General features: G+C 40.7%; 1 protein-coding gene across 2 annotated transcripts in view; it reads left to right on the plus strand.

Annotated features, from left to right (window-relative positions):
* Positions 1–20,699, plus strand: part of LOC311093378 (E3 ubiquitin-protein ligase TRIM39-like) — a 60,754-nt gene extending 40,055 nt beyond the window's left edge. The window contains exons 1-8 of one of the 2 annotated variants that reach the window (XM_084130726.1): positions 13,968–14,143; positions 14,880–14,958; positions 17,420–17,991; positions 18,107–18,202; positions 18,516–18,749; positions 18,841–18,979; positions 19,817–19,852; positions 20,008–20,699. In XM_084130726.1, coding sequence (XP_083986852.1) covers positions 14,892–14,958; positions 17,420–17,991; positions 18,107–18,202; positions 18,516–18,749; positions 18,841–18,979; positions 19,817–19,852; positions 20,008–20,573 — 1,710 coding nt within the window. In that variant the 5' untranslated portion in view covers positions 13,968–14,143; positions 14,880–14,891 and the 3' untranslated portion in view covers positions 20,574–20,699. Of the gene's footprint in view, positions 14,144–14,879; positions 14,959–17,419; positions 17,992–18,106; positions 18,203–18,515; positions 18,750–18,840; positions 18,980–19,816; positions 19,853–20,007 lie in introns of those variants that run through there. The other variant, XM_084130728.1, reaches the window with a different exon arrangement.
* The last annotated feature ends 6,559 nt before the right edge of the window (positions 20,700–27,258 follow it).

Below are 27,258 nucleotides of genomic sequence, written 5' to 3' on the forward strand. Positions count from 1 at the left end.
AATACGCGGCAAGACGGACGTTGTGACAATGTTTTCGTGTGTAGGCTATTTGAATCTTTCTAAGATTTCGGTATAGAGATAAAGGTTACGATCATAATTTTCAGGAATATTACAGCACAGTGAGTGCATATTAGCACTGTTTGTTTTTGGCATATGATAGAGCTTTTGGACTTGGAAACAGTGATGTCAGACTTACCATCGGACTGAAACACAAATGTTTTAAAGTTAAGTAAAGATGGACATTTTTAATTAATCAAAATGTAATTTTTTTACATTGATTTATTTCGTGGAACATATGTGTTTCCATGCATTTTGTTTAAATGTCTTTTCTTGTATCCTGTTGTATATACAGTACAAGGTTGATTATTCATGTTGCTTATGTATTATACTATTTTTTTGTGTATTCATTGATATTAATCTATAGTTAGCTTTTTTCCCATGTGCATGGAAGTGTATGTATAAAAATGAATATCAAATATGTAATAAACAATTCTTATTTTGTATTTGGTTCAATTTGTTTATTATAATAGAAGTCAAACAACATGAAATTAAATATTTAAAAAAAAAATGAAATTTGATTCCTGGAGGCACCCAAAGTGGTTCCACACAGTGCCTAATATAAGAGTTCATCAGGAAACTTGTGTGGTTCTTCAGAGAACCACCCCTTTTTAAAGGGTGCCTAGAGGATCTACTGACGGTTCCGCCGGTGTGGCAAAGTGAAGAACCCCAAAAGGTTCCTCCAGGCACCTTTTATTTTTACAGTGTACGATCGGTCAATGAGCGACGGCTCATGGTTCCATCACAGAGAGCCACAACATCACTCTCCAGAACATTATCATTCACGGTTCCATGCTGGTGGAACGATCTCCCCACCCTCATCCGGAATGCAGAATCCCAATCCCACACTGTAAAAATAAAAGGTGCCAGGAGGAACCTTTTGGGGTTCTTCACTTTGCCACACCGGCAGAACCATCTGTAGATCCTCTAAGCCAGTGGTTCCCAAACCTGTCCTGAAGGACCCCCAACACTGCACGTTTTCTTTGTCTCCCTAATCAAACACACCTGATTCAACTCATCAGCTCATTATCACATGGGTTAATGAGCTGATGAGTTGAATCAGGTGTGTTTGATTAGGGAGACAAAGAAAATGTGCAGTGTTGGGGGTCCTTCAGGACAGGTTTGGGAACCACTGCTCTAAGCACCTTTTAAAAAGGGGCGGTTCTCTGAGGAACCACACATGTTTCCTGAGGAACTCTTATATAAGGCACTGTGTGGAACCGCTTTTGGGTGCCTCCAGGAACCAAATTAAAAAAATTTTTTTTTAAATTAATTTCATGTTGTTTCTATGGTTACCATTAACTTCTATTATAATAAACAAACTGAACCAAATACAAAATAAGAATTGTTTATTACATATTTTAGATCCATTTTAATACATTCACTTCCATGCACTCTGGAAAAAAACCTGGTAATAGATTAATATCAATGAATACACAAAACATTTTTTAGAATACATAAGCAACATGAATAATCAACCATGTATATAATAGGCTACACAAGAAAAGACATCTCAACAAAATGCATGGAAACACATGTTCCATGTAATAAATCAATTTAGTGTTGAGATGAGCATGACAGTAGGAGGTTATCATATCTGTGTTTGTGTTTAACAAATCAGTTAATGTCAGAATTAGCCTACTATATTTCCGTATGTCTGGGGGTCGCACACCAGACGAGAAGCGCAGCGCCACGTCTTTAAAATTCGAACACATTATTCTCTATGAGTGTACATTGCCTCAAATTGTCGTTAATGTATATACTGACTTCACCCAGTGCTGCAATACATTCAGTTTTACATTCATTTACAGAAATCAGCTGCTTGAATGAAAATTGCTGATATCGGATTTCCAGGTGATATTCTCAATTCATTCAGTTAACGATCGCTCTCAGGTAAAGTGAATTCAGACCGCAGACTAAGCAACGATTCTATTTAATTGTACAGTACAATCATAACATAGTAAAGACATGATCTTAATTCCATAATTTCCTTAAACATAACTATATTGCTGGCCATAAACTGACAAAGTGCGCGTCTGGTGTGCGATACCTCGAGTTGTCATAGACGCAACGCGGCACTGCGCTTCTCGTACGGTGTGCGCGATCCTCAACTACAAGTTCATTGGCGAATTCCTCCTCCTCGTCGCTCTCCTCCACTTCCCTCTCTCCGGCCTCCGCTAACTCTGCCTGCCTTGCTTGCGCTAACAGCTCCCGCCCAGATGCGCAGGGCTCTCTTGCGTGCGCAATCTGCTCCATAGAACTGGCTTAAACAGACGATCTGACGGGTTTTAGAAGATTAAATACAACCCGAAACTAAAAAACAGACCGGGCCTCTATTAGAGACCGGCCTTTATTTATCCAAACCTGTAGCCACACCAGGCGTGTAAAAGAGACAGGCGTCTATTTGGGACTCGGCTATTATTTGAAGTTTTACGGTATATATATCAAAATAAATGGTATATTTATAAATGTACAAAATAAATAACCCCATAAATAAAGAAATAAATGATTAATGAGCAAATTTCAAATAAACTAAGAGAAAAACAGATTAATTAACCATACAATAAATAATCATTAAAGTTAACTCACTTCTGCATTTCAAGTCTCAATCATAGTGTGATCAAAAAGAGACTAATGAGAGAAAACTACTTCAATAAGTAGAACACAACATGAGGTAGAGATACACTATCAACTACTGGCTTCAGCAGAACATCAGGTCAGGTCTGGGGTTGAAGATGAGACCTCAAAGCTGCTGCTGCTGCACACAGTCAAGCCACCACCAACCATAGACAGTAAAAGAAATGGACACAGCGACCCCATTGTATTCAATGGAGAAAAGTGAAGTCAATTAGAAGCACTCACTTCCTGATGGCTGAGCGTACTGCGCAGACTCAAACTGAGCTTGACGACGTACATGTGACGTGAGCAACCCGTCTGTCTTCTAGTAGCTGTGCCAAGAGAAATCTGAATCATTCCCTTCCGAATCTTGCAGAGACGGAGAGTGTGAGTAGGAGCTGTCTATGAGCTAGGAGCAGGAGAAACTTTTGCTAAGTATTCTGATTAATTACTTTGTCATTTTGCCTCCACGTCCCCCCGATTGCCTGTGAGCTTCTCCTCCTGTCCATACGGTAATCTCTCTACTGTGCGACAGAGAGTCGCGTGGTTATGACGCAATCGTTAGCCTATTTTTACAAAAACTGCTTCTACGGGGCCATAACGTAAGATACAAGGTAATGGAGCCTTTTATAAATTTTCGTGTTTCTTTAGAAATAAATAATGGACAAATGGAGTCTTTAAACGCCTCAGATGTAAAGTTATTCGCTGTCAAAGTGACGCCAAAATGAATGGGAGTCAATGGAATGCTAACAGTAGGTGATGGTCCGCTAATCAATGGCGGCGCCCGGGAAGCTTCAGTTTCCGGCTGATAGATTACCCCCTTGGTCAAGCCACCACCAACACGGCTCTTCTTCTTCTTCTTCTTCTTCTTCTTCTTCTTCTTCTTCTTTTTCTTTCAATTTTATGGCGGTTGGCAACTAATTTGAATTGTACATTACCGCCACCTGCTGGACTGGGGTGTGGTACTGGAGTCTAACCTTTCCAATTATAATAAAAAAAAATATATATAATAATAATAATAAATAAATCACATATATTCTTTTAATTAGTCCTGTATTTCTCAGGAAACTAAATATATATTTAAAACATATTTCACCTGAGCTTCTTTGTAGGATGTCTTCTAAGTTTAATCTTAACTGTTTTCTTTGCAATTGTGAACTTAATCTTTGTCTTTCTTCCTGATATTTAGGACATTGTAGTATAACATGCTCTACAGACTCTGGACTATCACAGAATTCACAATTGCCATCAGCATGCTTCTTCATTATTACCAAAGTCTTATTTAATCTTGTGCGTCCACACCTCATTCTTGACAACACATCCTCCTCCTCCTTCCTTCTGTTCATATTTCTGCCCTTTCCCACTTTACTCTAGATATTATAAAACTGTCTTCCAGTCTGCCCATTGTCACATAATGTTTGCCATTTACCCTTAACAATGTTTTTAACCATACTCTTAATTTCTGCTTTGCTATAATTAACCTCAATATCTACACTGGAATTTCCAGCTGCTCGCTTAGCACATTTATGAAAAGTTTTACCAACACGGCTCTGATGATGGTTGCAGTTTAAATTCTGTCCTTCCCCTCCCAGCATCAATCACAGCAGGGCATTGATTATTTGCATCAGGTGGAAACCATTTCTCCTATGAAGAGAGAGAAACAGCACAGCTTGGGCACACACAAACAAAACCTTACGGCTCTGGACGTAACAGTGATCACCACAAAATGTTATCCAGATGCAGCTCACATGTAGAGAGACTTCACCAAAAAATAATTTTCCTCCAACCTTATTTTCTTCCTGAGTTATTGCATGTCAAACAAGAAAGATATGCAAAATCAGAATAAAAATTGTATATATGTATTTTTGTCTTTTATCAGCAGTTTCTCAGCAGGAGAATGTCCAAATGTAATGCAATTTATATTTTCCAAAAAAATTGAAAAGTGTTCTATCAAACGATAGCTACCTTTTGACTCTCCTTGTTATAGTTATGGAGTTATGAGTCTTTACTTTTGTGTGTCACTCAGACAAAACAACTCTAAAAATGCCTTTATGTTTTTGCTGTTAGATCATAATTGCTGTTCCCTTCTGAAGTTTTATTACCAGAATTAAACTGAACAAAATACCAATTAATTGCAAAATGTCTGTATAAAGTGTTTTGAATTATCACTATCCATCCCTTATTTTGTTTGATTTTTTAATGATCAAATACTGAGTAACAAAAATGCTTGCATTGCGTTCCCTTTCTAACCAAATGTTATTGTTTGATTATAATCATAATGCAAAACCTGATACTTATCTAACAAAAATATCTAAACCTTGACAAAAAGTAGTCTTTTAGAATGTCTAAATATATATCTAAATAAAATAAAAACTAATAAAATGGAGAAATCATGTCTAAAAAACAAACAAACAATGCGAATCAAAAAGCCTCTCTATGTATTTAGCTAGAGCTACAGTACAGCCTACAGGCGGTTACACGACATTACAGTTACAGTTTTTATTTCGTAACGCCACTGGATAGCGCTTTTCTCACTTCAAAAAATGGATTTTAAAGGCCTGCACTCTATTTTAATGAGAAATGTTGCATTTATTGAAAATAATAATAATAATAATAATAATAATAAAACTAAAAAAAAAAAATTCTAATGGAAAAAATAGCTCATAAAAATTGTATAATTATTGCATAGTACCATTAGTCTGGACAGGGTGTCCTCTTATGTCAGATTCTTAAATTTAGTCAACAAATTCAATCAGAACAAAGACACGATTATTACCAAATAAAAGGAAGGCAGTTATAATTGTAATTGCATAAATAATGTTAAGAGATGCATGTTTTACAGTTTTGTTTTATTCGCTTTGGTATTTTCACAAGTAAGGTGTACATTTTCAAAACTCTTAGTGCTAATATTACAACAGATCATCAAAAGTGCACTTTTTTCAAACATTTCATCATGTTTCCAATTGTGTAGTTCAATACTCAAAATCACAAAGTATCCTTTTCACAACACAAAATAACTGTTTCATCTTTATAAATGATTCATTTATCAAACTTTTGATTTGCATCTCTTCTTGTTCAGTTTAATACATTTGTCTATTATTTAATCCAACTGAACTTAATGATTAATCAATTAATCATTTCCTATAGATTTCTATAGATACAGATTCTATAGATATAGTTTGAACTTTGTTTGCAATCTCTGATACAGATAACCAAATGTAATGAATTCTTTTTAGATTATAACCACTATGTTAAAAGTGTGTGTGTGTGTGTGTGTGTGTGTGTCCTGGTAAACTCTACATTATGGGGACAAAATGTCTCTACAAAGATGGCAATATCTGAAATCCTTGTCCTTGTGGGGACATATACTGCAGGAAAACATGAGGAAAACATATTATAAATCATACTACTGTAAGTCATGTGTGTTGAAAATGTCAAAATCCAGAAAGTTTTTTGTAATGAGTATATTTAATACAAATAGATTTGCAATTTGGAACAAAGCAGGATAGAGTAAAGGAGAGGAAACAGGCAATGACTGTATAACATCAGATTGATCAGAGATGCATCAGAAGAAGGGAGACAGGTGGCATAAGATATAGTACATTATGTGATACTGTAAACTGATTACCATGGTAGAGATTGCCACATTACTGTAACTCACCCTTCATCTGTAAAGGTCAACTACAGTATACAGTCATAATGCACAGTGAAAACATTTACTGTATAGCCAGCAAACTCTGTTCTAGCACAAAACCTCATGACAGTTTCATAACTTCATCACAGCTTTTGATAACACACTAGATAGATATTATTACCAACATTGAGAAAACATGAGAATAAGATGAATAAAGACTGAGAGTCAGTGTTCAGAAATTACTAATTATAAATATGTTTTGAACAATGTTGTATAGCTGTGTTTTCCTGTGTTCGTAGTCTAACTCAAAAAATTTGTTTATTTTTAATTGTTAAAAAATGCCATTATTTTATATGAAAAAGTAAATAATTGTATTTTATTGAGAAAATATTCAAATGTATATTTGTTTGATTAGATCAGATAGCATTTTAATCTGTCATATGGCCATGTTACAATGTACCCCACCTATGGGGCAAGTTGTCACATTTCACTTCCATTCTTTCGGGGTATATCAAGAAAAAAGTATATACTGTATTATTAAAACAAAACCATATAATTGTACTAGATGTGTGAAATGAATGTGGGAAAAATAAATACTCTGAACCCTAAGTAGATTTACACAAACTGAGAAAGTCAAAAGTGTTACTTTGTGCCCGCTCTCCCCTACAGCGCACATCCATAGTTTTAACTATGCCTGATCTAAGGAAAACGTACTCGGTTACTAACGTAACCTCGGTTCTCTCTAGAAGAGGGAACGAGTACTGCGTTTGTAAAAACGCAATGGGGAAAAACTCTTTTCCACGAAATACTGAAGCCAAAAAATTATCCTATAATTTTGCATTGTTGTAAGGCGCGTTGCAGCAGCACACAGCCAAAGGCGAGACGGCTCGCTCGCTCATTGGCTGCTCTGCAGCAACTGCATTAGCCTATCGAGCGAGGTCTGAGGTGACGTCAGACCAATGAGGGCACTTCGCGCCCTCCGTGCCACTTCCCGCCGAAACGGGTGTGGCCTAGCCTTATAAAAGGAGCTCAAAAAGGCTGATTCACTGATTTTTCAACGCCGAAGCGAACCAGAGTGAATCACATGCACGGCAGGGAACGCAGTACTCGTTCCCTCTTCTAGAGAGAACCGAGGTTATGTTAGTAACCGAGTACGTTCTCTTACGAGAGGTCTCTCGTACTGCGTTTGTAAAAACGCAATGGGGACCCATTGTAAGACGCCGTGCATGCAGGGATCAACACTACTAAAACTGGAAGCGAAGTCCAGGATACAGAGTGCACAATCACCATAGGGACTCACAGAGAGCCCGGGAGAGAGGATGTGGAATCCCTCTATCCATATATAGCAGCGTCACAGACGCAATATATGACATCACATAAACAAGGCGGAGAGCCTGAACTAATGCGGAAATGTGGGTCTTACGCAATACTGCCCATTCAGTATAACAGTCGGCAGCGCGCAGCGCTTTCGATCTCAGCGTTTCCGGATCAGAGAGAACTGATTCGCTCAAACCGACAATAGCTTAGCCTGCAAGGCGGGAACCTCAAGGTTATAAAACCTTATTCACGAGTTCACACTTACAAATAAGTCAGATAGAATAAATGCATATTTGGCGTGCTGTCCGAGGAGAGGGCTCCGGGCTCGGTATTTGGCCCGAACCCAGAGTACTCCCCCTGTATTCCTGGCTGTGAAAGAACAAGCCAAGAGTGAGGAGTCGGGGTGGTGGAGGGATGCTGAAACTGTCAAGGAAGTTAGGTGAGTAGACAGAGTGAATATATATATGCTTCCTCTCACGCTGATAGGGTAGACATGGTAATTGTTTGATGAGTTGATTGATTGATTGATTGATTGCTTGATTATTTGAACGTGCTCCTCCCGAACTTTGTTAATAAAACATCATTAAATGTAGACGGCGAGGCCCAGCCTGCCGCCATACATATGTCCTGTAAGGAAATCCCACTAGACCAAGCCCACGAAGAGGCGACGCCTCTCGTGGAGTGCGGTCTAACACCCAATGGGCACTGTGAGCCCTTGGCGGTGTATGCCAGTGCTATGGCATCAACTATCCATCTGGATAGAGTCTGTTTCGAAACAGCCGCTCCCTTGGAACGTCCACTGAACGAGACAAATAGCTGCTCAGTCTGTATGAAAACAGACGAGCGAGACACACAAGCTCTTAGCGCTCTAACTGGGCAAAGAGAGCTTGCGTCCCCTTCCTCGCCCGACACCAGCAGGGCAGACAGGGAAATGACCTGAGCCTGAAACGGCGTGTTGAGGGATTTTGGGACGTAACCGTGCCTAGGTTTGAGTATGACTCTGGAGTCACTTGGCCCGAACTCTAAGCACGCCGCGCTCACCGAGAGCGCGTGCAGGTCACCCACGCGCTTCACTGAAGCGAGAGCCAGCAAAAACACTGTCTTGAAAGACAGATGCTTGAGGCTAATTGTTTGGATAGGCTCGAAAGGATCACCTTTCATGGCTTCCAAAACAGTAGAGAGGTCCCACATAGGGACTGAGGGAGGTCTGGGAGGATTAAGCCTCCTAGCTCCCCTGAGGAAGCGGATGACTAAATCGTTTCTTCCCAATGACTGACCGAGCGTTGTCTTAGAGAACGCCGCGATAGCCGCCACATAGACTTTGAGCGTGGAAGGGGCTCTGCCCTTATCCAACAGCTCCTGTAGGAAGGAGAGAACCTCCGTCACCCCACAGTCGAAGGGTGAAAAACCCCGAGCTGTGCACCAGCTGGAGAACACCGACCACTTCGAGGCATAGAGCCGTCTGGTAGACGGAGCCCTAGCCTGAGTGATAGTATTTAGCACTCCCACTGAGAGGTCAGCGGGTACCCGTTGAGCGCCCACACGTGGAGGGACCACAACTCCGGGTGAGGATGTCAAATCGAACCCCTGGCCTGAGAGAGGAGGTCCCTCCTCAATGGCACTGGCCAAGGGGCAGTATCTGCTAACTGCATCAGAACTGGGAACCATGGTTGGTTCCTCCAGAACGGTGCTACAAGCAGTACTGAACATTTTGTTTCCCTGATCCGTTCTATCACCTGAGACAGGAGAGAGACGGGGGGAAAAGCGTAGAGCGGACAGCGCGGCCACGTGAGGGACAGCGCGCTTTCGCTCTTGGAAAAGAACACGGGGCAGTGAGCATTTTCGTGAGACGCGAACAGGTCCACTTCCGCTCTGCCAAATCTCTTCCACAACAGCTGGACTGTTTGCGGGTGTAGAGACCATTCGCCCGTCGGAATGTTGTTCCTGGACAGTCTGTCTGGTCCCAGGTTGTGTAGCCCGGGCACATGCACTGCTCTTAACGAGTGCAGGTTGCGCTGGGCCCATAACAGGAGGCGTTCCGCCAACCTGTATAAGTTTCGGGACCTGAGACCGCCCTGGCGATTTATGTAGGACACCACAGACATATTGTCCGATCGGACTAAGACGTGGTGGCCCTCTATTAGGGGACGAAAACGCGCCAGCGCGTTGTCCACTGCCAGCATTTCCAGGCAGTTGATATGTAGGAGCTTCTCCCGTTCTGACCACTGGCCGAAGAACGGTCTGCCCTCGAGCAGCGCTCCCCATCCCGAGGTGGAGGCGTCCGTTGACACCACTTTCACTCTCGTGGAAATCCCCAGGCTTACACCTGATTGGTACCAGTCGCTCGCTTTCCAAGGTTCCAGAGCTGCGATGCAGCTCTGATTGACCCTGAGACGAAGCTGACCGGACGTCCACGCTCTGCGCGGTACTCGCGCTTTCAACCAGAACTGCAGGGGGCGCATACGGAGCAGACCCAGCTGAAGAACTGATGATGCTGAGGCCATAAGGCCGAGCATCCTTTGAAAACCCTTGAGCGGGACGATCGCGCTGCAGCGAAAAGGGCCTAGCTGCGCGCTGAATGCTCAGCACGCGCTGTGAAGACAGCCACGCTATCATAGACCGCGAGTCCAGAACTGTACCCAGAAACGATATCGTTTGACTGGGGTTCAGACAGCTCTTCGCCCAATTGACTCTGAGACCAAGATTCTCGAGGTGATCGAGTAAAATGGTCCTGTGCTCCACGAGCTCTGATCGCGATTGAGCCAGAATATGCCAGTCGTCCAAATAATTCAGCACTCGCATGCCTCGAAGCCTGAGGGGCGCGAGCGCTGCGTCCATGCACCTCGTAAATGTACGGGGTGCTAGGGACAAGCCGAACGGCAGGACTGTGTACTGGTATGCCTGTCCCTCGAAGGCGAATCTCAAAAAACGCCTGTGACGTGACGCTATCTGTATTTGAAAATACGCGTCCTTCAGATCTATTGACATAAACCAGTCCCCTCGGCGAATATGCGCTAGGATTTTTCTGGTTGTGAGCATTTTGAAACTGCGTTTCGTCAATGCTTTGTTTAGCTGTCTTAGATCCAGTATGGGTCTGAAACCCCCGTCTTTTTTGGGAACCAGGAAGTATCTGCTGTACAGCCCCCCTTCGCTCTGAGCCTGAGATAAAGGCTCTATAGCCCCTTTGCTCATCAGTTCTGATATCTCGGTACGAAGTAGGTGTGCTACTTCTGAATTTACTTTCGTCTCGACGCGCGCTGTAAAGCGGCGGGGACGTCGATAGAACTGTAGCGAGTAGCCTCTCTTTATAATGTCTAGCACCCAATCCGAAAATGTGTAGGGATGGGCACTGTGAAGTGGGCATCGGCTCAACATTTATAGCACCATCGGCCGTGGCCGGGACACCAGAAAATACACTCTTTACAGGATTTATCTGGGTAGCCGTAAAAACGGCTTTTGTGTGCAGGCAAGCGGGCAGCTGTACGGGCTTGCGCATTGCAGAATATGCTGAGACAGTCGCAGTTCCTGGAACTGAAACAGCGGTGCGCTTTGGTGAGAGTACGGCCGCAGCGGGACTCAAACACCGGCGCTTTCCTAGGCATGCTAGGATGTCTTCGGGGCTTCCGGTTTCACCGTGACCTTTTGGTCGAGCGAGAGCGGGGTCTCGAGCTGCGATCCTGCCGTCGTTGCGATGAAGCAGCGGGAGGCGGTCGCTGTGGCTGAGAGCTCCGAGCGGTCGGTTTAGCACGACCCGACGCAGAGCCGGAGCGCTTCGGGAGGAAGTGCTTGAAGGCTTGAGACGCTTTTTGAGCCTCGGCGAATCTCTCCACAAACTCGTTGACAGAGGATCCAAAGAGGCCGGCAGAAGATAGCGGGGCGTCGAGGAACGCGGTGCGCTCAGACTCAGACATCTCCGAGAGCGTCAGCCAAAGATGTCTCTCAGCTATAGTAGTGGAAGCCATGCACCGTCCAATGGCCTATGCAGCAGACTTAGTAGCGCGAAGGGTGAGGTCCGAAGCGCTACGCAGGTCCGTGAGGCAGATAGCGTCAGGTCCCATCTCGTCCAACTTACGGAGGAGATCACCCTGAAATATCTGCAGCGTGGCCATCGTATGTAGTGCAGACGCAGCCTGCCCAGGGGCGGAGAAAATTCGCGCGAGCAGTGTTGACGTTGTGCGGCAGGCTTTGGATGGCAATACCGGTTTCGTCCGCCGTCCAGCAGAGGGCGGGCAAAGATGGGTTGCTATCGCCTGTTCCACCGGCGGAAGTGAGTGGTAGCCTCTGTTTTTAGCATCGTCCAGAGTGGAGAATGCTGGTGACACAGACGAATGGGTTCGTGCTGAGAGGGGAGTGCCCCAAGCTTTCGCAACTTCTTCATGAAGCTCAGGAAGAAATGGAGCGGGCTTGGACTCAGGCGAAGAGCGCTCACCAGGAAGGAAGCAACCATCCAGCCGGGTATGAGAAGGGAGTTCCGGACGCGGCTCCCGGAACTCCCCCGACGCGGCTTTAGCATCATCTTCCTCGAATGAAGCGGCGGCAGACCGCGGCCGCTGTGCATCGGGAAGTGATTCGGGCGAAGCCGGAGAAGCAGGCGGGCGAACCGGCGAGCTTGGTCGGGCTGGAGAAGACTCAGGGGCCCGCTGAGAGCGACGCTTTTTACGGCGCGGCAGTGTAGCGGGAGGTGCAGGCTCGGAGAAAAATGCCAGGCGAGTCCTAAGAGTCACCATAGGCAATATCTCGCAGTGAGGGCAGCCGCCGTCGGAGAGCGCGAGCGCTGCATGATCTTCACCCAGGCAGGAGACGCAGATGACATGGCGGTCTCCCTCGCTGAGTGGGGCTCGGCACGAGCCGCATGAAGGCATCTTTAAAAAGACGCTAGCTCTTTTAGTAGTGCGTGTCGCAGGGCGAACACACACACACACACACACACACACACACAAAGAACAGTAAGAAGGCTTAAAGGATATATGCGCCGGATAGCGCAGCTGGAACGGCAGTCGAAGGCGGCGTGGGCCAGCAGCTTCTGAGTGGCTCGTCCCGCTGAAGTGCTTTCTCAGACGGCGCGGCTTCTTCCGTGATCCAGCGATGCAAGAGCTTCGCTGAAGAGTTGAAAAATCAGTGAATCAGCCTTTTCGAGCTCCTTTTATGAGGCTAGGCCACACCGTTTTGGCGTGAAGCGCCCTCATTGGTCTGACGTCACCTCAGACCTCGCTCGATAGGCTAATGCAGTTGCTGCAGAGCAGCCAATGAGCGAGCGAGCCGTCTCGCCTTTGGCTGTGTGCTGCTGCAACGCGCCTTACAACAATGCAAAATTATAGGATAATTTTTTGGCTTCAGTATTTCGTGGAAAAGAGTTTTTCCCCATTGCGTTTTTACAAACGCAGTACGAGAGACCTCTCGTAAGAGAACTTATAAGGAATTTCAGAGTATATGTTGCGTAATATCTGTGTGGTATTTTATTTAAAGTTTATTTTCACATTTTGTTGCACTTCACTGTGTAAATGACAAAATTACTGTAAACATTAATGACACCTTATATATTTATTATTTTAATCATTCCTCTATAATAGTTAATAATTGTTTATTTTTGTAAATGATATAGTCTATTATAAAATATTTATCCCAATAAAGTAGTTTGAAGTTAAACCAACTACATAGCCTACAGTACATTGTCAATCTCTGTATCCCATATTATGAAAGCCAACTCAAAAAACCAAACTCATAACAGTGATAACTTTTATTTCAAAACAAAAATGATAATTGTGTAAAAGAAATATGTACACATACAGATAATCACATACATATCTGTACATCAACACACACACAATAAAATCTACTCAGCTTGAAATTCCCCTCCATCATTGAAAAAACAATCAATCGAGCAACAGCCCTCAACCTCCTTATCGGAATAAAGTCCACGCAGGACTCCCCTTCGGCCATCACCCATAGGTGGACAGTCCTTGTATATTGCAGTGCAGTGCAAGCACAGAGTCAGCGAGTACGACAGCCGGAACTCTTGCTTATATTGTCTGGTAATGCACTCCAGTTCATTTAGATAAAATACAGAACAAACAATATTGACTCAATTTTAAGAAAGGCATTAACATAATACATAGTCATAGAAGAATTTATTTTTTAAATATTTTAAACATATTATAGGAAGATGTTAGATATGTTTGAGTGTTATTGGCTTTGTCTGTAAAGAAGACTTTGTTTATGAACAACATAAACTAGTCAAACTATTTTCCCCCAATAGAAGAATAGAGGAATCATCCTGACAAAGACGCAGAGATTAATCTGATAGAAATATCAGTCATGATTCACTGAATACAGGGACAAATGTAAATGTGTGAATACAGGAGGAGCTCTGACATCACTGTAGTTCAGAGAGAGATTCAGAGAAAGTGAAACTAACTCGATCAACAACAATATGGACTCCTGAAACGATCAACCTCTTTAAACTACAGAATATTTATTGATCCGTTCAAAGAGTCTTGTGGACACATCTGATCCTCACAGGTAAGAGATAGAAATATAAGAGAGATTGTGCTGAACAGGTTTCTAATGGAAGTGATCTGATTTAGTAGGTTTAAGTCGAACTGGAATACGTTGAAAAGAACCAGGTTTAAGCATATATAATACTCAACTACTTTAGTTGTTTACTGCACTGAAATGGTATCAGAATTGTATTAAAAGTGTGTAATTTGAAAGCAAAGTTTGGTGTTTCTGTCATTTTGTCACACGACAGAAAGACTAAAGAAACAGGAAGTAAATGACCTGCAGATTCACTGAACACAAACCTGCTAAACTGCAGATGAAAATCATTTTTATAATAAACAAGATTAAAATTACACTTAGTCATACAATCTACACTTGGTCACACAATATGGCTGTTTATTTTGTGGAGATATATTTGTAAGTATCTGACTACTTTGCACTTGCTGTTTGTGATCTAAACAGACCAGTTCAGATTGTTCAGTGAGATTGAGTCATTCACTGTATGAGGAGTGATTGTTTCGCTCACTATCAATAACATTTTAACACTTCAATATAAATATTTATTAAGTGGTCATGAGATAATATGAAGTAACCCCAAATCTGACTTTTGAGGTGAGATTTTATTTAAACCCGAGTGACCAAATACAGTGTGTAAAACAAATACATATTTCAAGGAGCAAATGGGATTAGATCTGTCTTTTCAGTCTATTGGTCATAATTTATATTGTAAAACACAATATGTTTTTTAATGTCCAAGAGGGAAAGAATAATGGCAGAATCTTCACCAACAAGAACAAGAAAAACCAGGAGACAGAGTAATGAGGATACACGTCCATGTAAGTCAATAACCCAGAAAAAAATTAATTAGCTCATGAATGACTTTATTCTCATATGGTGATATTTATATTTAAAATGTACAGTTCAGGAATCAAATCAAATCACATCAAACTTTATTCATAAATTACTTTAAAACAACCGAAGTGGACAGAAAAAATAAACAAAAAACATAAAATACATACTTTATGTAAAGCATGTAATACAGATAAAACAAATCAAGAGACAACAAACATATGAACAAATAAACATACCAGAAAAACAGTAAAAAATAAAATAAACAAAATATCAACGTCAGGTGTCAAAGGCCAAGGAGAAAAGGTTTAAGAAGCGATTTAAAAACAGAGAGTGAAGAGGCTTGTCTAATGGGCAGAGGCCGATCATTCCTCAGTTTAGGAGCTGCACAGCAAAAGCACGGTCCGTCTGAGCTTACGTGTTGTTTTGGGCACATTCAGGAGCAGTTGATCAGCTGACCTGAGAGAACGAGTGGGGGTGTAAGGGTGTAGCAGCTCCCAAATGTAGGGTGGGCCAAGACCGTTTAGAGATTTAAAAGCAAATAAAATAATTTTAAATTGGATCCTAAAATGTATGGGCAGCCAGTGAAGTGAGGCTAACATGGGCGAAATGTGCTCGTGTTTATGTGTTCCAGTTAAAAGACGCGCTGCAACGTTTTGTACCATCTGGAGACGGGCTACAGAAGACCCACTAACCCCCAAATACAGTGCATTACAGTAATCTAGCCTAGTGGTAACAAAGGCGTGGATTACTGTCTCAAAATGTTGCCTTAGAAGATATGGCTTTATTTTGGCCAGCTGCCTCAACTGAAAAAAACTTGATTTAACGACTGCCCTGACCTGACTGTCGAGCTTAAGGTCAGAATCAGTTTTAACCCCTAGATTAGTGATGGTTGGCTTGGAGTACTGGGACAAGGCACCCAAATCAACAGGAGGGGTCCCATCGGTGCCACCAAAAACCATCACTTCTGTCTTTTGTGCATTGAAACTTAAAGGGGTCATATAATGCCATTTTTGTACAAGCTAATATGATTCTTTAGGGTCTAAATTAAAAGTTTGTAATATACTTTAATTAAAAATTCTCATTAGTATTGTAAGAAAACACTCATTTTACCTGGTCAAAAACCGCTCTGTTTTCAGCACGCCGTTTAAGTGCATGTGTCTTTAAATGATAATGAGCTTTGCTCACCCCGCCCCTCTGTTCTGTTTGTTCTGTTCACCGTTTGTAACACAATAACACAATAACCATAACGCGTTGTTCATTATAAACGTGGGATTATGAATTATATTGAGAACGTCATACATAGAAAACATGCCGTAATGTACCCTGAGTGTAAACAGCCGCATTCATCGTGAAGCGTGCAAGCGATCTGCAAAGAGTAATATAAAGATTAATATAAAGGTTAATAAAACGTTACACTCACTTCAGTTCTTCTGGAGGTGCAGCACGAACACGAATAGTTGGTACCGATCCTTTTTTTCAGGAGCAGCTTCTTAGCAAAACCAGCTTTATACTGACCCTGGTTTGTAAAGCAGTCTGGTGAAATGATTCATGCAAACAGCATGGACTTTGATCGTGGGGAATCCCGAGGGAATCCCCGCGTCAATGCTTTGGGAATATTCCATCAAAACATCAAAATGACTGCTGTGTTCCTTATTACACCCAAGAACAGAACGCCATAATCGCTTAGACGACGCCATTCTTCTCCAGCATATCAATGGACTATGATGACAGACAGCTCGCTCACGAGCGAGGGCGGGTCTGTGTTGAAACGCTGCTGTCAATCACAATAGTGGGAGGGGCGTCGATTTTGTGACGTCACAAAATCGAATGGCTTGATTTCAGAGAGGGTCAAACATATAAGGAGATTAAAAAAAACCCACTGGATGGATTTTTATCATTTTATGATGGTTGTGTACAGGCACTGCCAACACACCTTTCAGTACAATCAACTTGTAAAAGTGCATGTACGTTTATATGACCCCTTTAAAAGTTAAGAGTCATCCAGGCCTTTTTATCTTCAAGACACTCAAGTAGCGATCTAACAGTGTCATTCTTTTAAGAGGCTCATGAATCTGGCTATCGTCCGCGTAACAGTGGAATGACATGCCATGCTTCCTGATTATTGAACCAAGTGGGAGCAAATAAAGAGAAAAGAGAAGAGGGCCTAAAACTGAAGGAATGTACAGTACTTCACATTAGGGTTCTGATCAGCTTGTCTGGGTTCATTTTGCAGTAATGACCAGCTTGTACATGATCTCATATATATTTGAAAAATCATATTTGATTTCATCAAAGTTGCTCTTTACATTCAACCAACTTCATGAGGGGAATCATTTTTCTTTTTAAACTTTTTCCTTCTCTATCTGCTAACTTTAATTCAGCGTTTCAAGTGTCTCCAAACATTAGACTAGTAGTGCAAGTAATTTATCTTATTTCTCTCTCCAGCAATGTCTTCCTCCAGCGGTCCACTGACTGAGGAGCTTCAGTGCTCTATATGTCTGGACGTGTTCACTGATCCAGTCACCACTCCATGTGGACACAACTTCTGCAAGACCTGTCTGAATAAGTGCTGGGACAACAGCCAGACCTGCAACTGTCCATATTGTAAAGAAACATTCAAGCACAGACCTGATCTCAAGATTAACACCACACTACGAGAAGTTGTAGATCACTATAAAAAGAAAAGTCCTGAGAAAAAACCCGAAGTTCTGAAAAAAGCTGAAGTTCTGTGTGACGTCTGTGGGGAAAGAAAGCAGAAAGCCCTGAAGTCGTGTCTGGTGTGTCAGAGCTCTTACTGTGAAACTCACCTGGAGCCTCATTCGAGAGTGGCAGGTTTAAAGAAACACAAACTGATCAATCCTGTGAGTAATCTGGAGGACTATATATGTCAGAAACATGAGAGACCTCTGGAGCTGTTCTGTAGAGATGATCAGACTATCGTGTGCCTGTTCTGCACTGAAGGAGATCACAAGAACCACAACACTGTTTCTTTAGAAGAGGAGATTGAAGAGAAGAAGGTAGAAGTTGCTGACAAATCTGATTTTAAATGGCTCTTATCATGAGGAATCACATGTTCTTTAATATAAATGAATCAATTATGAAAACATATTGTGTGTTGTTCTCTGTCTATAGACTCAACTGATGAAGACACAGAAAGACACACAGCAGATGATCCAGGACAGAATCAAGAAGATTCAAGACGTCAAACACTCAGCAGAAGTCAGAAAAGTGAGTTTAAAATAATTTAATTTAATTAATTTTAATATCTATTGTTGTTTATTGAATTGCTGTATAAAAGCAATTTCACAGTCACAGTCGGTCTGAATATCGACACGTCTGTGATTTCCTGATCACTTAGTAAAGTAATAACACATCATCTCTCCTCAACAACACACATGATTTGAGGAATCATTCAGTGCAAACGCTGCAGAATGAGGGATTTTGAAAACCGCCTAAAAACACTGAAGTATGAGAAATAATAACACTGATTCTTCTCTTAACAAACACCACTAATAATGTGTTGATTGTCCCGGTTGAGCAGAGAAACACAGAGAAGGAGAAAGCCGCCCGTGTGGAGCTCTTCACTGATCTCATCCGCTCCATTGAGAGATGTCAGACTGAACTGCTGGAGATGATGGAGGAGCAGCAGAAAGCTTCAGAGAAACAGGAGGAAGAGCTCATTGAAGAGCTGGAGAAGGAGATCACTGAGCTAAAGATGAGAAACACTGAGCTGGAGCAGCTCTCACACACTGAAGATCACCTCCACCTCCTACAGGTCAGTCAACATCTCTCTGATCAATGATAATGCAGTATATGACACCATAACACTCCCCATGCTGAAGGATTTCTCCTCTCTCCTGCTGTAGATTTACTCATCCCTGTGCAGCTCTAGAAACACCAGGAACTGGTCTGAGATCAGTGTGAAGACTGATGAGAGTCTGGAGACTCTGAGGAGAGCTCTGACTAAACTGCAGGACTCTCTACAGGAGAAACTCACGCAAACTGGTACAGCAATATCAAATACACCGTACAGATACTTATCATCTTTTAATATCAGTAATGAAGAATGAGTCTGTTAAAGCTGAAATAAGAGAAGTGTGTGATCATGTGTTTGTGTCTCATTATCATCACAGTTCTTCTTGAAGAGAGCAGGTCATATTCATCTCTAATTTCAGAAAACATGCAGTAAATTCATCTTGTACTAGAAGCTTCATCACTGTAACCAGAACCTTGAGGCTTTAGTAAATCTGTGAACACTTTTAGATGAGAAACAACAGAAAGAAACATTCATTTACTGCCATTTTCTGTTGGTCTTTTCAGCTGTTTCATCTAAATGTTGTGATTATGTGTCAGATAAAATCAGTTTAGCAGAAGAAAATCAAATGGATAGCAGAAGAAAATCAAATCGATAGACATCATGAATTTAAGATGCAAATTTGTTCTTTTTTAGAGGAAAATGTCTGACCTGTAGTTCAAACAGCTTCACAGTGCTGGGCTTTCATTTTCATTTTCTTAAAGATTATTTTTTATAGTGTTGTCTTTGCTGAATAACCAGAACACTAATACACTCCAAAACTGAGATGAATAACATTAGACATAAAAATATCTAAAACAAAAATGTCATAAAATGTTTCACAAAACATTCCCAAAGATGTTCTAAAAAGGAGGAATATTTCGAGCTCAAACACAATAGGAGTTCAGGGATTCTCTAAATATCAGCAGAGAAACATAGATCAGATAAAACATGATGTTTTACTCAATTCTTTAAATATAACCTTAAATCTTGTCTATAATTCCACACATAAACATGTCAAAGATCTGATGGTGTTTTATTGTCATTAGTCTCTACAGAACTGAAGAGGAGACAGCAGTATGCAGGTACAGTGTGCTGTCTGCACTACACTAGATTACATTCAGATACTCACAGCTTCATCACTGACTGACAGTATGATTAAACACTGATTACATATTACAAACATCATCACTAAATATCTGTATTGTGAATTTATGATTCATATTCTCTGTTTTCTCAGTGGATGTGACTCTGGATCCTGATACAGCTCATCCTAAACTCATCCTGTCTGAAGATGGAAAACAAGTGAAACATGGAGAAATTAGACAGAATCTCCCAGACAAACCAGAGAGATTTGATAGATGTGTAAATGTCCTGGGAAAGGAGGGATTCTCCTCAGGGAGATTTTATTTTGAGGTGCAGGTGAAGGGAAAGACTGAATGGGATTTAGGAGTGGCCAGAGAATCCATTGACAGGAAGGGACAGATCACACTGAGTCCCAGTAATGGATACTGGACTGTGGCTCTGAGGAATGAGAATGAATATAAAGCCTGTGATGATCCTCGTGTCTCTCTGTGTGTGAGAGTGAAGCCGCAGCGGGTCGGTGTGTTTGTGGATTATGAGGAGGGTCTGGTCTCCTTTTATGATGTGGAGTCCAGCTCTCATCTCTACTCTTTCACTGATCAGTCTTTCACTGGGAAACTCTATCCATATTTTAGCCCGTGCTTTAATGATGGAGGTAAAAACTCAACTCCACTGATCATCACACCTGTCAATTATAAGAAATTAATTTACACCCCAATATGATATAGATGAAAATAATAATCTTTATAACTAAATCCGAAAACATTATGTGCTGCTATTTTTTAAGCTATAATTACATATTGTAATGTAAAATATAATGCTTAATCAGTAAAGGATTTTTTTCATGAATATTTGTTTCATAATTTCATGTTATATTTTTTCTCCCATCACCACTTGTCAAAGTGAAACTGCCTGCAAAATCTTAAAACCAAATTATAGTAACCTAATCAATTATTGTATCAAGGCTGTTTCTACCATCTCAAAACAAAAAGTTCTGTGATATTACTGTGGTATATCAGATGGTAATACCTTGATATGATAGAACTGTATGATTACCATATTCATATATCATTGCATGTACATGGTATTTAAAGGTACCTTAAAATACCATGGTATTATGATCATGGTTATGTAAAAAACAAACAAACATGGTATTATGGAACTGTCAAATATTAACACCACGGCAAAACCAGGTTAAAATTTCCTTAAGAATAGAACAGAATCATTTAAGCCAAGTTAAGTTCTATAGACAAATTTTAACACATCAGTTTCATTTAAATGCTTTAAAAAAATTGTTCATTTTGTTGATATTAAGTAGAGACAATTCTGAAACCTTATAAAAAAAAAAACTTTTTAAATTAATATTTTTCTTTGTCTGAGATTATTCTTTTAAAGAGACATTTATGTTTCTGTTTGTTTAACTGATAACAGCAGTCACTGTGAGAGAATGGCGTCCTCTGCTGGAGACTTTTGGAAATGACTGCTTCTTGTCTAAACCTTTTACAGTCTCTATAGACTAAACAGTGGATATTAAAAAACAAAAACAACAAAACAAATAAAAAAAACACTGTTAAACCAACTGGTTGGTTTTTGTCATGTAAAAAATGATTCAAAAATACCCTTTTGCACATTTAATGTAAAAGTTACAACCTATATGCAATGTTACTGAAAACCACAGAGACATATTTTAGAGAAAACAATTAATAACTAAAAAAGAACAACAACAACAAAAAAAAAGTTAGCTCCCCCAAACTAATACTTAGTTGAAGCAATCTCTGATTTTATTACTCAGTCTGTTTGGACAGGAGTATATTAACTTGGCACATCTTGACTTAGGAATATTTTCCCACTCTTCTTTGCGAACATTTAAGGTCTATTAAATTGCTAGGTCATCTATTGTACATGGCCATCTGTGACCTGGGGCCTGTACCATGAAGGTAGCTTAACAAACTCGGGGTTACAGGATTAGTTTTGAGTTGACAAAACCAAACCGATGCAATCAGGCTTTATTGGTACCATGATGCAGCTCATCAACTTTCTCTGTCAACTCAGGCTTTGATCCTTAAGCTATGATTACTCCACGCGCGCGTGCACATAAAAGAGTGACGTCGACACTGAACAACCAATCGCGGGTAGAGCGAGAGCGATATATTTTTCCGCGGAGGAGCAAGAGATAATCATTCATAATTACGATTAATTTAAATATGTATTTCAACCTCGAAACAATACAGTCTCTGCTGCCAAAGCAAGAGAAGACTGTTGGAGAAAGATTGCTGATGGTTAATGTGTAAGTTAAACAAATACGTTCTATATTTATGTAAAATTATGTATGTATATATGTATGCCTATATGTGTAATATAGCCTATAGATTATTTTTATAATATATAAAAAATGTGCATGTATGTACTAAGAAAGATTAATATTCATTGATTTTTAGATGCAACCCCAACTCCAAATGTTCTTGGCAGCAGATAAAGACAAAATATAAAAATATAATTCAAAGTGGTTATTTCAAGGAGTTAATTCAAAGAGTATTTACCACAACCTTTTATTACTTTTGTGAACATTTTATCACACTTGTTTGCAGCAAACAGAAATAAAGAATTAAATTCAGAAAACCAGAATACACTGGTGGAGGAGTTGGCTCTGAGTAGGCAATAAGGGACGGCCGATTATGGATGGGATTACAGGTGCTGTACAATCTGACCCTGGTGCTGGCTCCTCTAAGCAAGTAACACTGGGTACGTGTGCAATACATTACTACTTTTTTTTTAAGTTTTAAATATGGCTGACTGTATGTCCTGCAGGGAAATACAGTGTCCCTGTTGAAGCTAACACACACACACACACACACACACACACACACACACACACACACACACACACACACACACACACAGGTCAGTATGCAGCAGACAGAACACCAAACATAACCTGCTTTACAACAGTTATGCTTTACATTGGCCTACTTTTATTTATTAGGGTGAAGCAAATGATGAAGACACTCTGTCTGTGTGTTCTCAGACAGTTGCTGATGTGAATGCACTGGGCTTTTTATTATGGCAAACATTTGAATGTGTGGCATAAAAAAGGGACTGGCCCTTGCACATCTCTTTTGTAGGATTTTTCACAACCTGCCCCAGAAACTGAGGCCTCTACCTCAATGGGCTTCAGAAGAAATGTGTAAGGATTTAAAACCCTTGACATAAATTAGTCAGTCGTGTTTGTAGGAAGTCAAGGAACTTTTTGTGATTTTGATGAGCCTCCAGAAAACTTGTAATGATCATGTTTGTGGTGGAATTATGTTTCAGGTGGAAACCGACTCAGTCAGGGCCCTGTACAAAAGGAGTCTTGAACTAGACTGCACACTAAAGGAGACTTTAACTAGACTGCACACTAAAGGAGCTGACTGTGAGCTGAGGAGGCTCCAAACAAAATCAAACAGCTGGATAAAACTGATCTCAGTATGTATATAGTGTGTATATATATATATGTATATATAGTATAACTTATTTAACCAAGTAACACTTTAGTATGAATATTTATTAATGCAACTTTCTCTTGCTCTCTTTCTTTCTTTCTCTCTCCCATCCCACAAAACCAATAAAACAGTTTGAGACATATCTGCAGTTTCAATGTGCTTTTATTAAGTGTAATATTGTATGGTGATTGCATCTACATCTGCACCAGCTGGGTGGTCAAGTGTGATCGGGTCAGTTTCATCGGGGAGAAGCTGGTTTTGTGTTGTTTCTCGCTCCTTTCTACTGGTGGCTATATTGTGCAGAATGGCACATGCAGCCACTATCTGTGATGCCCGCTCTGGTGACTCTGAGTCTGAAGCACCGAACACAGTTGAAATGTGCCTTTAGGAGGCCAAAGGTCATCTCGATCTTCACTCTGGTTTTACTGAGGGCCACATTGAAGCAATGCTGTGGCCCTGTCTGAGGGTCATGATAGGGGGTTATTGTGTAGGTTTTTCTATCTCGGTTTAAATGAACAGTGTTTTGTACTGTACCAAATTTAACTTGCTTTCCTCAAAGCGCTGACACAACACAGACTCATGGAAAATTTGTAAGACAAGCACTGGAGCCAGGCCATTTGGCATCCAAACTTGATCATATGTTCATGACCACAAGTCATCTGCAGATGAAATGTTTAGTAGATCATTGTTATAGCTGTTAAAGTTACTATTAATTTAAAGATTCATCTCACAGAAAATAATCATCTCACATATTCACATCATCCCTACCTGAACATTAAGGCTGTGATAGGACTTCCTATTAACATAATCTGCCTCATGTTCCCCTAGAGCAGTGGAGATTGGAGCAATAGACTGCATACATGTTGCAATGACTTGGGAATCCTATCAGAAGAATAATAAAAAAGATTCAAAATAATTCTTAACATGTATTACCGTATATTGTATAGTACATTTGTGAAATTTGCTTTTTGAGAAAGTGTTCATGTGATGTCACCCTATCAATATATCTTACCGGCAATTTTATAAAAGCCCTCTTTTATGGACATGGTCGATAAATGTCCGGGGAACATTATTAATTAAACTTTTCATGTACTCCTGACGAGCGAGGACCACCTTGCGAATGGTTCGACAAACATATGTTTTCCCCTAGCTTCTGTGCGTCACCCACCATGCAAGAATGTACCACTTTCAAAAAAACAAAACAAAAAAAATGCAACGCAATACAATTTGCGGTACAGTAAGTGCATGAATTCGACGTGTTAAATTCTTTATGTGCGGCTCAAGAAGTTCGCAAAGATAAGACATTCCTTCCGCGGAAAATCTATCTTTCATACAAGTAACTATCAGTTAAGGCAAGGGGATTTTGTCTGGTTAAAAACTCTTTCTCTACGAAGTGCTCGTCAAACAATTTGCGCTGAGATGTCCACCGGATTTGGAAGAAAAGGTGAAGTCATTGCAACAGACACTTGGAATAAGTTACGTCACCTATATGTTTCTTTGCTGTCAGCTGATTGGTCAAACTTCGGTCTGAGATCTTGAATCCAGAACATAACCTGCCCCGGAGCAGGTTAGCCGTGCAGCGTAAGATACCATGGCAACGAACACCGATTAAAGCCGAGCTACTTTCATAGTACCTAAAACAGGGTTGGCGGAAACTAAGCTGAAACATAGCTGGCTAGCCACCTAATCCGGCTTCATGGTACAGGCCCCTGGTCGACCTGAAGAGTTTCAATAGGATTCAGGTGTAACAATATTAGCTCAAAGGGGAAATATTAATTATAATCCATAATTACCAATTATGATTAATTATTAATATTTGGGTCAGTTAATTAGATTAACTTTGAGGTAAGCTAAATTAATATTACAATCAATTAATCAGTTCCAACGAACTCTTTGATTATTCATTTATTCTAAGAAAAGTGTATCTTTCATGGTCACCGAAAAATAATTATTTCTTAGCATGTACTGCACTTAGAGCATGTAACAAGATCAAGATCGTAAAAGTGACTTTGTTGCAAGCAGAGAATCAGAAACCAAATCCATATTGTGCACAAGCTTTATTAACTAACTCACAAACATAACTAACACTAAACAAACATACATACATACATGCATAGGTAAAAGGGTGAGTGATGTGGAACCGGAAGCAGGAAATAGAACTATGGAAAATATCTGTTTAACTATGAAAAGAACCATCAGCTTATCATTTTCAGAGCACCTCATTAAATTGATACTTGCATAGTCGGTGCAGTGGATACAATTCTTGAAGTGGTTGAAAATTGAGTTTGTTGATGGGTCCGTGAGTGTCAAAAGTCACTGTACAAGTTGCAGTCGTTTTCTTCTCTGCTGGGTGGAGAAGATGATGAACTTGCATGGTGGTTTCGAGCACATGGCTGTGGTGAGTCGGAGCCTGCTGCCCTGGGGTCTCATTTATAAAACTGTGCGTAGGAACCTTACTAAAAGTGTACGTCCGCCTGAAAGCCAAAAATGGCGTACGCAAAAAAATATTCAGATTTATAAAACCGTTCGTACGCCAGAACCTGCGCAGAATTCACTTTATAAATCCCAGTCAGCGGAAGATTGTGCGCACATGCGTCTCCTCCCCGAAATAACCATATATGGAGCTTACAACGCCTAGTTTTACTATGCATATCTTCATCTGCATATTATTTGCATATAATTATTCATCCACGTGATAACGTTTAACGGTACAAGACACATTACATTAATAAAAATCAAGTAGTTGCCTATCCTTGCCTTGTTTTTGAATACATAAATCAAATAGTGTAAAATACATTTCAGAGAAAGTTTTTTCTCAATCTTTTCCACTGGCCGAATTGTATTTTTAATTGATTTCTATTTAATGGAAACAGATAGACCTTGGGCATTATTTGCATGAAACTATTTTCTCAGACAATCTGGTATTATCATGATAAGCAATTATCTATGTGGTTAAAACATTAAAACACAGCACGCCACAGCAAAAGTGTTCAAAAGCATCGCATCCACAACAAATATTTCTATTGATTGAATATAAAAAATCTTGTAACTTCTCAGTAATGATTTCATGTTTAAGTGTTTAACTCCATAATTTGAATGGCATATTTAATCTAAATGTTTATATCAGAAGTAAAACATAGTTTAAATCATTATTTTATTCATTTAAACTGCGTCAGTTTCACTAAATGGCCAACGCGCTCGCTGGCGCGGACATTTAAGAAGGGATGGATATTTGCCAAGTGACAGGCTTGGTGAGTGAAATTATATTTGTATTATCTTTCTGTAGATGTTTAATTTTCTTTAGATTTTCTGTCTAAAAGTGACCAAAAAGACACTAATCTCCAGCTCACCATAGGTGTCGCCAAACTGCTCCATCTCCAAAACGTTCGTACGCATGGGTCAGAGTTTGCGTGCAGGTGCGCAAATTTTCCCGTCAAGTTTGTTTTTATAAATCACAACTTATGCGTCGGAAGTGGCGTACGCCTCTTTCAGGGCCTGTTTTGTGCGTATGCAACGGTTATAAATGAGGCCCCTGGCCTGTTGAGGGCACGCTGGACGGCACGGCATCCTGAAGTGCCAAGAAGGCCAGGAGTTGATTGGATTGAAGACCAGGCAGTCTGATTCCCTTTGGAAGTATGAAAGCATGGCAGACGGGGCTCAGGTCTGCTTGGGCCCTTGGGGCCCTTGTGGGAGGGGGGGCCAGCAGCTAAGAAGCTAAGAGGAAGGCAGGGCTAACAGAACGGCCTTTTAAAGCTTGACAAAAGGCACACCTTGCAGGCTGGCTAAACCAATAAGAAAGCGGGAATTTCTGAGGGGAGTTTCCTCTGTGGGGAGGATTTATGACGCTATCTCAAATGTGGTCAGACATCTGCCTTCCCTCTTTTCTGTTCATTAATGCTCAGATAGATATATCAAACCCACACTGC

The sequence above is a fragment of the Abramis brama genome (genome assembly GCF_963993115.1).
Source record: "Abramis brama genome assembly, chromosome: 12".
Lineage (NCBI taxonomy): Eukaryota > Metazoa > Chordata > Actinopteri > Cypriniformes > Leuciscidae > Abramis > Abramis brama.